Below are 16,238 nucleotides of genomic sequence, written 5' to 3'. Positions count from 1 at the left end.
ATTCTAGAAGAATATGACAGTTTAATTTTAAATTCTAGAATAATGAGGCAGTTTAAATATAAATTCTAGAAGAATGTGAGTTTAAATTTAAATTCTAGAAGAATGCGACAGTTTAAGTTTAAATTCTAGAAGAATGCGGCAGCTTAAATATAAATTCTAGAAGAAAGCGGCAGCTTAAATATAAATTCTAGAAGAATGCGACAGTTTAAATTTAAATTCTGGAAGAATGTGACAGTTTAAATTTAAATTCTAGAAGAATGCGGCAGTTTAAATTTAAATTCTAGAAGAATGCGGCAGTAGAAGAATGCAGCAGTTTAAATATAAATTCTAGAAGAATGCGGCAGTTTAAATTTAAATTCTAGAAGAATGCGGCAGTTTAAATTTAAATTCTGGAAGAATGCGACAGTTTAAATATAAATTCTAGAAGAATGCGACAGTTTAGATTTAAATTCTAGAAGAATGCGACAGTTTAAGTTTATATTCTAGAAGAATGCGACAGTTTAAATTTAAATTCTAGAAGAATGCGACAGTTTAACTTTAAATTCTGGAAGAATGCGACAGTTTAACTTTAAATTCTGGAAGAATGCGGCAGTTTAAATATAAATTCTAGAAGAATGCGGCAGTTTAAATATAAATTCTAAAAGAATGCGGCAGATTAAATATAAATTCTAGAAGAATGCGGCAGTTTAATTTTAAATTCTAGAATAATGTGGCAGTTTAAATATAAATTCTAGAAGAATGCGGCAGCTTAAATATAAATTCTAGACGAATGCGGCAGTTTAAATTTAAATTCTAGAAGAATGCGACAGTTTAAATATAAATTCTAGAAGAATGCGGCAGCTTAAATATAAATTCTAGAAGAATGCGGCAGTTTAAGTTGAAATTCTAGAAGAATGCGGCAGTTTAAATATAAATTCTAGAAGAATGCGGCAGATTAAATATAAATTCTAGAAGAATGCGGCAGTTTAATTTTAAATTCTAGAATAATGTGGCAGTTTAAATATAAATTCTAGAAGAATGTGGCAGTTTAAATATAAATTCTAGAAGAATGCGACAGTTTAATTATAAATACTAGAAGAATGCAACAGTTTAAATTTAAATTCTAGACGAATGCGACAGTTTAAATATAAATTCTAGAAGAATGCGGCAGCTTAAATATAAATTCTAGAAGAATGCGGCAGTTTAAGTTGAAATTATAGAAGAATGCGGCAGTTTAAATATAAATTCTAGAAGAATGCGGCAGCTTAAATATAAATTCTAGAAGAGTGCGGCAGTTAAAATATAAATTCTAGAAGAATGCGGCAGTTTAAATATAAATTCTAGAAGAATGCGGCAATTTAAATATAAATTCTAGAAGAATGCGGCAGTTTAAATATAAATTCTAGAAGAATGCGGCAGTTTAAATATAAATTCTAGAAGAATGCGGCAGTTTAAATATAAATTCTAGAAGAATGCGGCAGTTTAAATATAAATTCTAGAAGAATGCGGCAATTTAAATATAAATTCTAGAAGAATGCGGCAGTTTAAATATAAATTCTAGAAGAATGCGGCAGTTTAAATATAAATTCTAGAAGAATGCGGCAGTTTAATTTTAAATTCTAGAATAATGTGGCAGTTTAAATATAAATTCTAGAAGAATGTGGCAGTTTAAATTTAAATTCTAGAAGAATGAGGCAGTTTAAATTTTTAAATATAAATTCTAGAAGAATGCGGCAGTTTAAATTTAAATTCTAGAAGAATGAGGCAGTTTAAATATAAATTCTAGAAGAATGCGGCAGTTTAAATATAAATTCTAGAAGAATGCGGCAGTTTAAATTTAAATTCTAGAACAATGCGGCAGTTTAAATATAAATTCTAGAAGAATGCGGCAATTTAAATATAAATTCTAGAAGAATGCGGCAGTTTAAATATAAATTCTAGAAGAATGCGGCAGTTTAAATATAAATTCTAGAAGAATGCGGCAGTTTAAATATAAATTCTAGAAGAATGCGGCAATTTAAATATAAATTCTAGAAGAATGCGGCAGTTTAAATATAAATTCTAGAAGAATGCGGCAGTTTAAATATAAATTCTAGAAGAATGCGGCAGTTTAATTTTAAATTCTAGAATAATGTGGCAGTTTAAATATAAATTCTAGAAGAATGTGGCAGTTTAAATTTAAATTCTAGAAGAATGAGGCAGTTTAAATTTTTAAATTTAAATTCTAGAAGAATGCGGCAGTTTAAATTAAATTCTAGAAGAATGAGGCAGTTTAAATATAAATTCTAGAAGAATGCGGCAGTTTAAATTTAAATTCTAGAAGAATGCGGCAGTTTAAATATAAATTCTAGAAGAATGCGGCAGTTTAAATTTAAATTCTAGAAGAATGCGGCAGTTTAAATATAAATTCTAGAAGAATGAGGCAGTTTAAATATAAATTCTAGAAGAATGCGGCAGTTTAAATATAAATTCTAGAAGAATGCGGCAGTTTAAATATAAATTCTAGAAGAATGCGGCAGTTTAAATTTAAATTCTAGAAGAATGCGGCAGTTTAAATATAAATTCTAGAAGAATGCGGCAGTTTAAATATAAATTCTAGAAGAATGCGGCAGTTTAAATATAAATTCTAGAACAATGCGGCAGTTTAAATTTAAATTCTAGAACAATGCGGCAGTTTAAATATAAATTCTAGAAGAATGCGGCAATTTAAATATAAATTCTAGAAGAATGCGGCAGTTTAAATATAAATTCTAGAAGAATGCGGCAGTTTAATTTTAAATTCTAGAATAATGTGGCAATTTAAATATAAATTCTAGAAGAATGCGGCAGTTTAAATATAAATTCTAGAAGAATGCGGCAGTTTAAATATAAATTCTAGAAGAATGCGGCAGTTTAATTTTAAATTCTAGAATAATGTGGCAGTTTAAATATAAATTCTAGAAGAATGTGGCAGTTTAAATTTAAATTCTAGAAGAATGAGGCAGTTTAAATTTTTAAATTTAAATTCTAGAAGAATGCGGCAGTTTAAATTAAATTCTAGAAGAATGAGGCAGTTTAAATATAAATTCTAGAAGAATGCGGCAGTTTAAATTTAAATTCTAGAAGAATGAGGCAGTTTAAATATAAATTCTAGAAGAATGCGGCAGTTTAAATATAAATTCTAGAAGAATGCGGCAGTTTAAATTTAAATTCTAGAACAATGCGGCAGTTTAAATATAAATTCTAGAAGAATGCGGCAATTTAAATATAAATTCTGGAAGAATGCGGCAGTTTAAATATAAATTCTAGAAGAATGCGGCAGTTTAATTTTAAATTCTAGAATAATGTGGCAGTTTAAATTTAAATTCTAGAAGAATGAGGCAGTTTAAATTCTAGAAGAATGCGGCAGTTTCAATTAAATTCTAGAAGAATGTGGCAGTTTAAATTTAAATTCTAGAAGAATGCGACAGTTTAATTATAAATACTAGAAGAATGCGGCAGTTTAAATTTAAATTCTAGAAGAATGCGGCAGTTTAAATATAAATTCTAGAAGAATGCGACAGTTTAACTTTAAATTCTGGAAGAATGCGACAGTTTAAATTTAAATTCTAGAAGAATAGAAGAATGCGGCAGTTTAAATATAAATTCTAAAAGAATGCGGCAGTTTAAATATAAATTCTAGAAGAATGCGGCAGTTTAAATATAAATTCTAGAAGAATGCGGCAGTTCAAATTTAAATTCTAGACGAATGCGGCAGTTTAAATTTAAATTCTAGAAGAATGCGGCAGTTTAAATTTAAATTCTAGAAGAATGCGGCAGTTTAAATATAAATTCTAGAAGAATGCGGCAGTTTAAATATAAATTCTAGAAGAATGCGGCAGTTTAATTTTAAATTCTAGAATAATGTGTCAGTTTAAATATAAATTCTAGAAGAATTTGGCAGTTTAAATTTAAATTCTAGAAGAATGAGGCAGTTTAAATTTAAATTCTAGAAGAATGCGGCAGTTTAAATTAAATTCTAGAAGAATGCGTCAGTTTAATTATAAATACTAGAAGAATGCGGCAGTTTAAATTTAAATTCTATAAGAATGCGGCAGTTTAAATTTAAATTCTAGAAGAATGCGGCAGTTTAAATTCTAAAAGAATGCGGCAGTTTAAATTTAAATTCTAGAAGAATGCGGCAGTTTAAATTTAAATTCTAGAAGAATGCGGCAGTTTAAATATAAATTCTAGAAGAATGCGACAGTTTAAATTAAATTCTAGAAGAATGTGACAGTTTAAATTAAATTCTAGAAGAATGCGACAGTTTAAATTAAATTCTAGAAGAATGCGACAGTTTAAATTAAATTCTAGAAGAATGCGACAGTTTAAATATAAATTCTAGAAGAATGCGGCAGTTTAAATATAAATTCTAGAAGAATGCGGCAGTTTAAATATAAATTCTAGAAGAATGCGACAGTTTAAATATAAATTCTAGAAGAATGCGACAGTTTAAATATAAATTCTAGAAGAATGCGACAGTTTAAATATAAATTCTAGAAGAATGCGACAGTTTAAATATAAATTCTAGAAGAATGCGACAGTTTAAATTAAATTCTAGAAGAATGCGTCAGTTTAAATATAAATTCTAGAAGAATGCGGCAGTTTAAATTTAAATTCTAGAAGAATGCGGCAGTTTAAATTTAAATTCTAGAAGAATGCAGCAGTTTAAATTTAAATTCTAGAAGAATGCGGCAGTTTAAATTTAAATTCTAGAAGAATGCAGCAGTTTAAATTTAAATTCTAGAAGAATGCGGCAGTTTAACTTCAAATTCTAGAAGAATGTGGCAATTTAAATATAAATTCTAGGAGAATGCGGCAATTTAAATATAAATTCTAGAAGAATGCGGCAGTTTAATTTTAAATTCTAGAATAATGTGGCAGTTTAAAAATATATATTCTAGAAGAATGCGACAGTTTAAATTTAAATTCTAGAAGAATGCGGCAGTTTAAAAATATATATTCTAGAAGAATGCGACAGTTTAAATATAAATTCTATAAGAATGCGGCAGTTTATATAAAATTCTAGAAGAATGCGACAGTTTAAATTTAAATTCCTGATCCTTCAGTTCTAAGGGGAAAGAAGCCGATGACGGAGCGGTCTGGTAGCAGCTTTCTTTCCTCTTCCTATACAGCACACATGAAGGTTTGGTGGAGCGTTCACGTATACGGGGTCAGAGATGAGTATGGGCAACTTATGGAAAATGTAATGTGACAACTTTCTGTCGCTACTTAGTTTCTTTCTATGAAAATAAATAAAATAAAACACTTGCAAAAAAGTCCAGATCTGGCCACAAAAAAAACACAAAACAAAAAGCATGTCTGTCTGTAGCAGAATTGATTCTCGCGGATATAATGAGCACTGTATGGCAGCATCAATTGAGCTGTATATAGCAGTTTTAATTAGGTAGTGCAGAGGATTAATTAAGCGCAGGATGTTAGCATTACTTCAGCAATAAATGAATGTAATAAATGAGCCCTAAAGGTTAGTAATAGGGCACTGTATAGCAGCACGTAATTCAGCATTAGATGGGTGCATTAACTGAGCACTGTGGGGATATTCAGTGAGCACTGTATGGCAGCATTAATTCAGCAGTATACGGATGTATTGAGCATAGAGTTGAAGTTTGTGGGTATGAATAAGGAAATGTCGGGGCTGAGCATTTCATAGTTGTTCACCGAGTCTATTTCCATTTATTTTGTAGTCACAGAAAAAAACGAAATAACTGAGGAACTTGTGTCAGAATCACTCACCCGGTCCCGGCAGAACTGGCAGAGGTCGTTACCGCCAATGAAAAGTGTGATCAACTTCCAGTCTTCATTGAAGTTAATTTCCTGAGGGTAGAAAAGAATCATATGGCCGACAGTGCAGATCGCTGCCCGCTGGGCTTATATTACACACCTATGACGGCATTATTAGGCCATGTGCACACGTTCAGGATTTTTAGCGTTTTTTTCGCGTTTTTTCGCTATAAAAACGTGATAAAAACGCAAAAAAAACGCTAACATATGCCTCCTATTATTTACAAGGTATTCCGCATTTTTTGTGCAAATGTTGCGATTTTTTCCGCGAAAAAATCGCATAGCGGAAAAAAAAGCAACATGTTCATTAAAAATGCGGAATTGCAGGGATTCCGCACACCTAGGAGTCCATTGATCTGCTTACTTCCCGCACGGGGCTGTGCACACCATGCGGGAAGTAAGCAGATTATGTGCGGTTGGTACCCAGGGTGGAGGAGAGGAGACTCTCCTCCACGCACTGGGCACCATATAAGTGGTCAAAAAATAAGAAATAAAATAAAAAATAGTCCTATACTCACCCTCGATGTCCCGCGCAGTGTTCCCGCCTCACCGCTGCACGCTGCCGTTCGGTTCCTGTAGCTGATGTGCGGCGAAGGACCTTGCCGATGACGTCACTGTCCTGTGATTGGTCGTGAGCGGTCATGTGACCGCTCACGTGACCGTGACGTCACGGAAGGCCCTGTGCGCACAGACCAGCTATAGGAAGACGAACGGACGCCGCTGATGAGATGTCTGGGTGAGTATAAGCATTTTTTTATTTTTTTTATTATTTTTAAACATTCTATCTTTTACTATAGATGCTGCATAAGCTGCATCTATAGTAAAAAGTTGGTCACACTTGTCAAACACTATGTTTGACAAGTGTGACCAACTTGTCAGTCAGTTTTCCAAGCGATGCTACAGATCGCTTGGAAAACTTTAGCATTCTGCAAGCTAATTACGCTTGCAGAATGCTAAAAAAAACGCGAAAAAAACGGAAAAAAAACGCAAAAAAAAATGCGGATTTCTTGCAGAAAATTTCCGGTTTTCTTCAGGAAATTTCTGCAAGAAATCCGCAACGTGTGCACATGGCCTTAGAGAAAATCTGATTACTAGTGCAGGCGGAGATGAGGAGTGACACACTGTGTCTGCTGCCGGCTGCATTCACTCCTCCTGTGCTGTCAGCCAAGAGCAATCCAGACCGACTGCCTGAGAGCTAGACATACAGGTCCTAACAAAAGCCAAGCAAGGCTCCTAAAAGCCATGTGCAAGAAGCAGGGAGCTGAGATACCAGGAGCCGTCTGCAGGAGCTCAAGAGCTGAACCATGCAGCTCTGCAATCACCAGCAGCAACTTCATAAATCGTAAAGATGGGACTGTTAGTAATCAAATAACACTCACAGTGCTCTCCTTCAACTTCTGCACTAGAGTTTCAGCTTGATTTGGCATATTCCTATGTGAAAAAAAGAAATAATGGGTCATTATAACATCATAAAGGCAAAGCCGAGAGCAAAAATAACAACAATTGTGAACAAAATAAAATCAGAACAATAGTATTCAAGTGTTGTAACTGACATCTATAGCTATTATAAAGTTGACCACAATGAAAACTTTTATAGTAGTTATATTCTTTCATATAGGAGCAGTATTATAGTAGTTATATTCCTGTACATAGGAGCAGTATTATAGTAGTTATATTCTTGTACATAGGAGCAGTATTATAGTAGTTATATTCTTGTACATAGGAGTAGTATTATAGTAGTTATATTCTTGTACATAGGAGTAGTATTATAGTAGTTATATTCTTGTACATAGGAGCAGTATTATAGTAATTATATTCTTGTACATAGGAGCAGTATTATAGTAGTTATATTCTTATACATAGGAGCAGTATTATAGTAGTTATATTCTTGTACATAGGGGCAGTATTATAGTAGTTATATTCTTGTACATAGGAGCAGTATTATAGTAGTTATATTCTTGTACATAGGAGTAGTATTATAGTAGTTATATTCTTGTACATAGGAGTAGTATTATAGTAGTTATATTCTTGTACATAGGAGCAGTATTATAGTAATTATATTCTTGTACATAGGAGCAGTATTATAGTAGTTATATTCTTGTACATAGGAGCAGTATTATAGTAGTTATAGTCTTGTACATAGGAGCAGTATTATAGTAGTTATATTCTTGTACATAGGGGCAGTATTATAGTAGTTATATTCTTGTACATAGGGACAGTATTATAGCAGTTATATTCTTGTACATAGGAGCAGTATTATAGTAGTTATATTCTTGTACATAGGAGTAGTATTATAGTAGTTATATTCTTGTACATAGGGGCAGTATTATAGTAGTTATATTCTTGTACATAGGAGCAGTATTATAGTAATTATATTCTTGTACATAGGAGCAGTATTATAGTAGTTATATTCTTGTACATAGGAGCAGTATTATAGTAGTTATATTCTTGTACATAGGGGCAGTATTATAGTAGTTATATTCTTGTACATAGGGACAGTATTATAGCAGTTATATTCTTGTACATAGGAGCAGTATTATAGTAGTTATATTCTTGTACATAGGGGCAGTATTATAGTAGTTATATTCTTGTACATAGGAGCAGTATTATAGTAGTTATATTCTTGTACATAGGGGCAGTATTATAGTAGTTATATTCTTGTACATAGGGGCAGTATTATAGTAGTTATATTCTTGTACATAGGGACAGTATTATAGCAGTTATATTCTTGTACATAGGAGCAGTATTATAGTAGTTATATTCTTTCATATAGGAGCATTATTATAGTAGTTATATTCTTGTACATAGGGGCAGTATTATAGTAGTTATATTCTTGTACATAGGAGCAGTATTATAGTAGTTATATTCATGTACATAGGGGCAGTATTATAGTAGTTATATTCTTGTACATAGGGACAGTATTATAGCAGTTATATTCTTGTACATAGGAGCAGTATTATAGTAGTTATATTCTTTCATATAGGAGCATTATTATAGTAGTTATATTCTTGTACATAGGGGCAGTATTATAGTAGTTATATTCTTGTACATAGGGGCAGTATTATAGTAGTTATATTCTTGTACATAGGAGCAGTATTATAGTAGTTAAATTCTTTCATATAGGAGCATTATTATAGTAGTTATATTCTTGTATATAGGGGCAGTATTATAATAGTTATATTCTTGTACATAGGAGCAGTATCATAGTAGTTATATTCTTGTACATAGGAGCAGTATTATAGTAGTTATATTCTTTCATATAGGAGCATTATTATAGTAGTTATATTCTTGTACATAGGGGGCAGTATTATAGTAGATATATTCTTGTACATAGGAGCAGTATTATAGTAGTTATATTCTTGTACATAGGAGCAGTATTATAGTAGATATATTCTTGTACATAGAGGGCAGTATTATAGTAGTTATATTCTTGCACATAAGGGCAGTATTATAGTAGTTATATTCTTGTACATAGGGGGCAGTATTATAGTAGTTATATTTTTGTACATAGGAGCAGTATTATAGTAGTTATATTCTTGTACATAGGAGCAGTATTATAGTAGTTATATTCTTGTATATAGGAGCAGTATTATAGTAGTTATATTCTTGGACATAGGAGCAGTATTATAGTAGTTATATTCTTGTACATAGGGGCAGTATTATAGTAGTTATATTCTTGTACGTAGGGGCAGTATTATAGTAGTTATATTCTTGTACATAGGGGCAGTATTATAGTAGTTATATTCCTGTACATAGGGGCAGTATTATAGTAGTTATATTCTTGTACATGGGGACATTATTATAGTACCGGTAATTATATTCTTGTACACAGTGTGTCAGTGTTAGTTGCATTTTAATATTAAATTAGATATGATAATTAGATGTGATTCTATAAATCAGATATTATGTGTAAAAATTAATTCTTACTCAGCTTTGGCACCACCAATTGCTACGTTGAACATTAGGTGTTGCTTGTCAATACCAGTGGAGAATCCCTTTAAATTTGGATTAAATTCCTTCAAAATGTCTGAAAGAAAAAAAAAAATTAGATGACCAAAAATTATCCTAATTATCCTGTCTGAACCTTAAAATAACAGGAGAAGGATACTCTTAGTCTTATGATTCAATCTTGCGCTTGACAATTAGTAATTGAAGTCACCAGCATTCTGTGTCCCCAGGACAACACTTCCTGGCATGGTGGTATTACAATTTACTGTTTTCATAGGGACACAAGACCATATATTGTCAATCTACAACTTCAAATAGAAAAAAATGGAACATTGATTTTGATTAGCTGCCATTAGGCTAATTGATCCTGGGTACGGAAAAAAAAACACATATTTACAGGAAGTGTTATCATGGGGACACAGGCCGAGTAGTTTTTTTTTTTTTTTACATTGAGCATGGCTATGTATCATCTCCCTAGATCTTGTATGTACGATGCACCATGTTAATGGAAGCTCTTACTTGGTAATGTTGTGTAGGTGTCCAGAGTCCCGTCTCCTCCAATGCTGAAATTAGAAGTAAAGCGAAGTATAAATCACATATAACTCTGAAAATATTAGAAATATAAGTTTATTACATTGTTAGTGTTTAGAGGCGATGGGGAGATATTGGGGAGCACAGCGCAGCATTTCTTGTCTCATTTACTGCCTCTGCAGAGCGCAGCCATGGATATGCACAGGCAGTGACTGAGATCACAGTGCTCACTTCTTCATTCTGAGAGCTTTGTTATCTCGGTCACTGACTATGAAGAATGCCCCAGCTCATGACAAGCTCATCTAGACTGCTGCACTCTGCATAGGCAGCAGCTGAGCTGTGGCAGAGACCTTGGCTACATTAATAATCTAGTTTATCAGCTATCGGGTGGACACTAACTGTGCCTCACCAAGAAGGAGTGGCAGTTCGGACTAGCGGCGAAACTTTGCATCCCCATAGAATTTGCTGCTCCGGTTCACTGGCCGCTGTGGATCCTTCCACTTTACACCACTGGGCACACAGGGGGCATTATTACTGTATGGCGGTACTAAGAGACGCTTTATTACTAAGAGGGGGCCCTGAGAAGACCACTAATAATGTATGGTGCATTATTTCCATAAATGACAATGTATGGGGCACTGTTTGGCACTTTTATTTTTGGGGCACTATATATCTGGCTTTATTGTTTTCAGGGGTACGGCCTGTGTGCTGCGATTTTCTTAAGGACACCATTATTTCTGGAGACAAGTTTTTGGCTGGGAGAAGTCGTCATGGTGGTCCGGGCTAGACGGAAAGGATAGAAGATGTGAATGACTCCAATCAGAAAGGTCATCACGTGTGAGTGATTCATCTATACTGTACTCACTTTTCTGGTCTGCAGAGCTGGAATCTGCCATTACATGGTCACCGTATGGCGGTAATATTAGTGCCGGTCTCTTTTTATATTCAGTAGCTGCGTTAGTAAACCACATCATGGCTGACCAGTACGATATAATATATCTCACCTCCATGAAATTCCTCTCCACTCTGTCATAAGGTTCACCAATGAAGTTGACTTGGCACCAAAACCGGCCTAAAAACCAAGCATAAGCATATATATACTTAAAGAGATTGTATAATTGGAAAATAACTTTGTATTCCAATATTATCATATTAACAACCATCTATTTAAATTCCATCCAGAAATATAAAATGAAGTGCGCGCACAATAGACTGTTTCCTGCAATTTATTCTTCAGCTTTGTTGTGTAGACTAGAACAGAGTCAGCAGAGTCATTTCATTATCATTAAAGAAGTTATCCACAATTATAAACAACCCCGGGATGGTGAGGTACTTGTATATTCACCCTCATGTCTGTCTCGCCAAGTCTGTAGGTTCTTATCTATGAAGGTTTCTAAGAGATCTTGAAAAAATAGTTAGAACTACCAATCCGGAATGGTAGGCACGGCACTGTATAAGGAACGTGCCTCTGACTGCAGAGCCCCTAAGGGACAGTTAGAGGGGAAATCTGTGCAGTGCCCAATTCCCCCCTCCCACTACCTCCCCAGGTGAGGTCATGATTGGGACGCCCAGCGGACCAACCGGGGAGAAGAGGTGAGTCAGGCCACACCCTCAGGGGTTAAATTCTAGTGACCGGGCCAGGTTCTCCCTCTTTCTCCCCGGCTGACCCTTGGAAGCTGTTGTCTCCCTGATCTCCTGACCGCTATGGCTGCCCCTACGACCGAGGCCCTACAGCGAGGAGTTGCACAGGAAGGTGAGCAATGGTCGCGATCCCCTAATTCTGGCCTGGGTGCTCACCTTCCTGTGCCCTCTCCTCACCCCCTAGCCTCCCCGGCGTCCCCCAGGGCTCCGTCCCTGCACACCCCCTCTCCTGGGGTCTCTTTCTCTCCTGTCTCCCCAGCGCAGCTAACCCCCACTCACCTGCCCTTATTGTCCATCGCAGACCCCGGTCCCCCTGGGCCTCCTCTCTCAGCTCCCGGCGCTCCCGCTGATCATGGTGCAGCTGCGACGCCAGGTAGACGCTCGGGGCGTTCCTCCCGAGCGCCTGCGTGTTGGAGCAGAGCCGGTGCTGACTAGCCACCACGCTTCTGCCCCTCGTGCGGCTCCGGGGGGCGCGGCGGGCGTCGCGTCGTCTTCGGGCTCCGCTGCCCGCCGGTGCCAAGCGCCCGCTCCTAACTACAAGTGCGCCCGGGCCCCGGTCACTTCCGGTCCCCAATCTAAGGCTCAGGGCCCGGCGCACATAGTGGCAGCCTCCCCCTCTTACACAGGCCGCCCTGCCTCCCAGAGTGCAGCGCGGGCCCTGTGGGACACGCCCACTTCCGGCCCCACTTCCTCCCGGCAGACATTCAGCGCTGCGGAGGCAGGCAGGGGATCGCCCGCTGCCTCGGGGTCGTCGGCGGCGCGCCAGCCGCTCAAGAGGACCGGGGGGCAGCGGGGGCAGCCAGCCCAGGCACACCGCGAGTCCCCTGCAGCGTCAGGGAGTTTCCCCTCCCTGATGCCGGCGTGGGACCGCCAAGCCCCGCCCACTTACTCCCCGGGAAGCAGCAGCAGCGCAGCGTTAGCCTGTGGGGCCCCAACCCGCCAAATCGGTCGGGGGGGCGCCTCACAGACAGCGCTCACTAGCCCCCCGTGCCGGTACCCACCACGGAGCGCTGGACCGGCCCCTACCAGAACAGGACTGCACCACCGTGGGCCTCTGGCCAGCCCACCCCTTGCCCACCATGTCCCCCCAGCAGGCACATCGGCGTTGCCTGTGCGGGGGAGCGGGCAGTCGGGGGCCAGAGCCACGAACACGGCCGCGGAGCGTGATGACTGGTCTATCCAGATCAGCCAGCACGCTCCGCAGCCAGGAATGTACGCACCAAACACGCACACAGTCGCACCAAACACTAACACAGCTGCAATAAATTACGCGCCACCAACACCCCCATGCTCCCAAACGCAAATCGCAGACAGTTTCCTATCAGTCCCCGCCCTTCTGCGGTCACCCTGCGGTGCCAGCCAAATAGTCTCCGCACCTTCCCCGGCCCTACCCCCTGCACCGCCACTCACGCCCCATGGCCAAGGTAACGTCCCCCCTACTCCCGAGGTAAACGCACCTAACGCAACCCCTAGACAGGGCGATCACAGGCATAGATGCCGCAGATCGTCCTCACCCTCATCAGTAGACTCCTACCACCGTTCCCGCTGTCCCTCTAGCTGTCGGCATTCCCACTCCAGACGCCGACACCACTCACACAGGAGCCGCAGGAGGCACTATAGATCCCGCTCCTCCGGATGGCGCTCACCATCCACAACCGGCTCAGAGACATCGGGGAGTTACAACGGGCGGTACCGGTCGCATGCCGAAAGACGGCGGTCTCACCGGACACCCAGAGCGGGTACCCGGTGGGAACAGGCACTGACACCCCCCCCCCCCCCCCGTTACGGACCAGGCAGAGGTCGGAGCCCCAATAGCCTCTCATCCTCGAGCACACGACAGAGGTCATCCGTCACGTGCTCCGTCCTGGGCTGACGCACGGGGAGACATGCCATACGTACCTCCCCGGTCCACCAGCCAGCACCGAACCATCGAAACAATAGAAGCCGGAGCACCTCCCTCTCCAGGGGACGCTCGGCACCAGACACAATGCAGCAGAATACATCCCCGTGCCACGGCGCTGGCCGCTGGCATGCCATCTTCATCCTCCTGGGCGGGCGGCCAGTATCAGGACAGCGCCACGGCAGGAGCCAGAGTACCTCCGTCCGGAGACACTCGGCCTGCATCTGACAGCGGTGAGTTCTTTGATGTCGGTGAGCACTCTACAATACAAAATGTGGGAGAAAGCGAGCTGGCAGCCGCTATTAAGACCCTAGTTCAGCAGTTGACACGCCCAGGCGTACCAACTGACACTAGCACCACCCAAGCAGCTAGTCTGCACAAGGATGCATTTTTCTGTGGAGTTAGCCCGCTAGGAGCGCACGTTGAGTTAGAGACAAAGCAAAAAATTTGGGATAATGCTTACGTAGATATATGGTCACTGTTATCGGCCGACCAACAGTCCGTGGACAAGGAAAGGAGAATAGGCGAGCGGTTTCAAGATAGGAGCAAACCAAAAATAGCTCAAACGATGAATAACTGGCTCCAGGCCTTCGCGGTTCTCGGCTGCATCATGGGCCAAAAGCACCCAGAACGTTGTTCTGAATTATTTATTTACCAAGATCTAATCTATAATTCATATAAGTGTCACAGCGGGTCTGCATGGAAACGGTACGACGAGGAGTTCCTCAGGCGGTTGGCCATGCAGCCTGATTTGGGCTGGGGGGTAAAAGCGACGGACGTTTGGCTACGACTGATGCTGTCCCAAAAACAGCCTCCCTTTTTCGGCAGCGACCACTTATCACTCAACAGCAGCAGGCCAGAATACAGTGGTCGTACGCGTGAATCGGTTAACGACGCGATACCGGCGGAAGAGTCATCGGTAACCTATTCTTCTTTTGACAGGGCTGTCGAGCTCGTGCGCGCAGCTGGGCCCGGTGCCCTGCTGGCAAAATCCGACATAGAGTCAGCCTACCGCCTTTAGCCCGTTCACCCGGAATGTTTTCATTTATTAGGCTGTGAGGTGGACAGGCTATTTTACTTCGATATGTGCCTACCAATGGGCTGCTCCATTTCCTGTCATTACTTTGAGCTTTTCAGTACCTTCCTAGACTGGGTATTGCGGTACGAAACCGCTAGCAACTCAACGATTCACTACCTCAACGATTTTTTGTTCGTCAGTCCCGGGGACTCCAGACTCTGCTCCTTTCTTCTCCAAAAGTTTAAGTTTTTAGCCGGAAAATTCGGAGTACCACTCTCACCGGATAAAACAGTTGGCCCTTGTAATGTTCTGCCTTTTCTCGGTATTGAAATAGACACCAATGCAATGGTGTTTCGATTACCAGCTGATAAACTGCAAAAAACTCTGCAAATGGTTAAAAATTGCTACGAAGCAAAAAAAGTCACCCTACAACAGATGCAGTCCCTACTAGGATTGCTCAACTTTGCCTGTCGTGTAATGCCGGTGGGCAGAGCCTTTTCACGCCGACTATCACTAGCAACCAAGGGCATAGCCCAGCCGAGCCACAGAATTAGACTCAACCGCTCCCTGAAGGCAGACTTGCTGGTCTGGAGGACATTCCTGGAGTCCTACAATGGGCATACATGCGTTATGGCGCAGGAGACGCCAAGCAAAGATTTAGGCCTAATGGTCGGTGGAAATATTACAGATGGTTTTGCAGCAATCTACAAAGACCAGTGGTGCAAAGGCCAATGGCCTAAACTATGGACCACGGCCGCATGGGGCCGTGACCCATCACTGGTGGAAATTCTGGCAATAGTAACATCAGTCGAGCTATGGGGTGCCCAATTGGAAAATACGAACATCAGATTTACAACAAAACAGCTGAGAACAGCAAAAGCCCTAAACAGCATGTCTTCTTCTTCTCAGCAAGCACTCGCGCTGTTGCGCCGCCTAGCACTATTATGCCTGAAGCACAACATCTGGTGCCGGGCCAGATTTACGGCAACTGTAGATGACAAAATTGTTAACTCTTTGTTATCTTCCGATTGGCAGGCATTCAAACTCTTCCTCCCCAGGGCGCGAACGTCGGGCCTGCGGATTCCTCCTTCCCTCTTGGACATGGTGGCCAATCACTGATGCCCTTGATCCGGGCTTCAGTGACACCGGCGACTTGGCAGGTTTACGGTAAGGCGTGGGAGGAGTGGTGCTCGCTAACGCAAGGAAGACCAGTCGATAGGTGCGACCAGGCGAGATGCGACGTCTTAGTAGAACTCTTAGAAAAGCTCAGGTGGAGAGGGGCGTCAGGGACATTAGCGCAGCGTCATCTGTCGGGAATAGCCTTCTTCTTTCAGCTGCTGGGGTGGGTGGACGTAACCAAATATTTTTTCATCAAACAAGCCGTTAAAGGCTGGAGAAGGC

The 16,238-nt window shown here is 40.1% G+C and overlaps 1 protein-coding gene across 1 annotated transcript in view; it reads right to left on the bottom strand.

The window, feature by feature from the left end:
* The window catches only part of PLB1 (phospholipase B1), a 127,351-nt gene that overhangs the window by 20,683 nt on the left and 90,430 nt on the right, over positions 1–16,238 (bottom strand). Inside the window, exons 46-50 of the mRNA XM_077282094.1 lie at positions 11,283–11,350; positions 10,267–10,310; positions 9,727–9,826; positions 7,179–7,230; positions 5,752–5,832 (exon numbers count right to left, since the gene is read on the bottom strand). Of these exons, the coding sequence (XP_077138209.1) occupies positions 5,752–5,832; positions 7,179–7,230; positions 9,727–9,826; positions 10,267–10,310; positions 11,283–11,350 (345 nt within the window). The remainder of the gene's footprint in view (positions 1–5,751; positions 5,833–7,178; positions 7,231–9,726; positions 9,827–10,266; positions 10,311–11,282; positions 11,351–16,238) is intronic.

The sequence above is a fragment of the Ranitomeya variabilis genome, chromosome 2 (genome assembly GCF_051348905.1).
Source record: "Ranitomeya variabilis isolate aRanVar5 chromosome 2, aRanVar5.hap1, whole genome shotgun sequence".
Classification (NCBI taxonomy): domain Eukaryota; kingdom Metazoa; phylum Chordata; class Amphibia; order Anura; family Dendrobatidae; genus Ranitomeya; species Ranitomeya variabilis.
The sequence above is the reverse complement of the archived record's forward strand: the minus strand, read 5'-3'. Positions and strand labels throughout refer to the sequence as shown.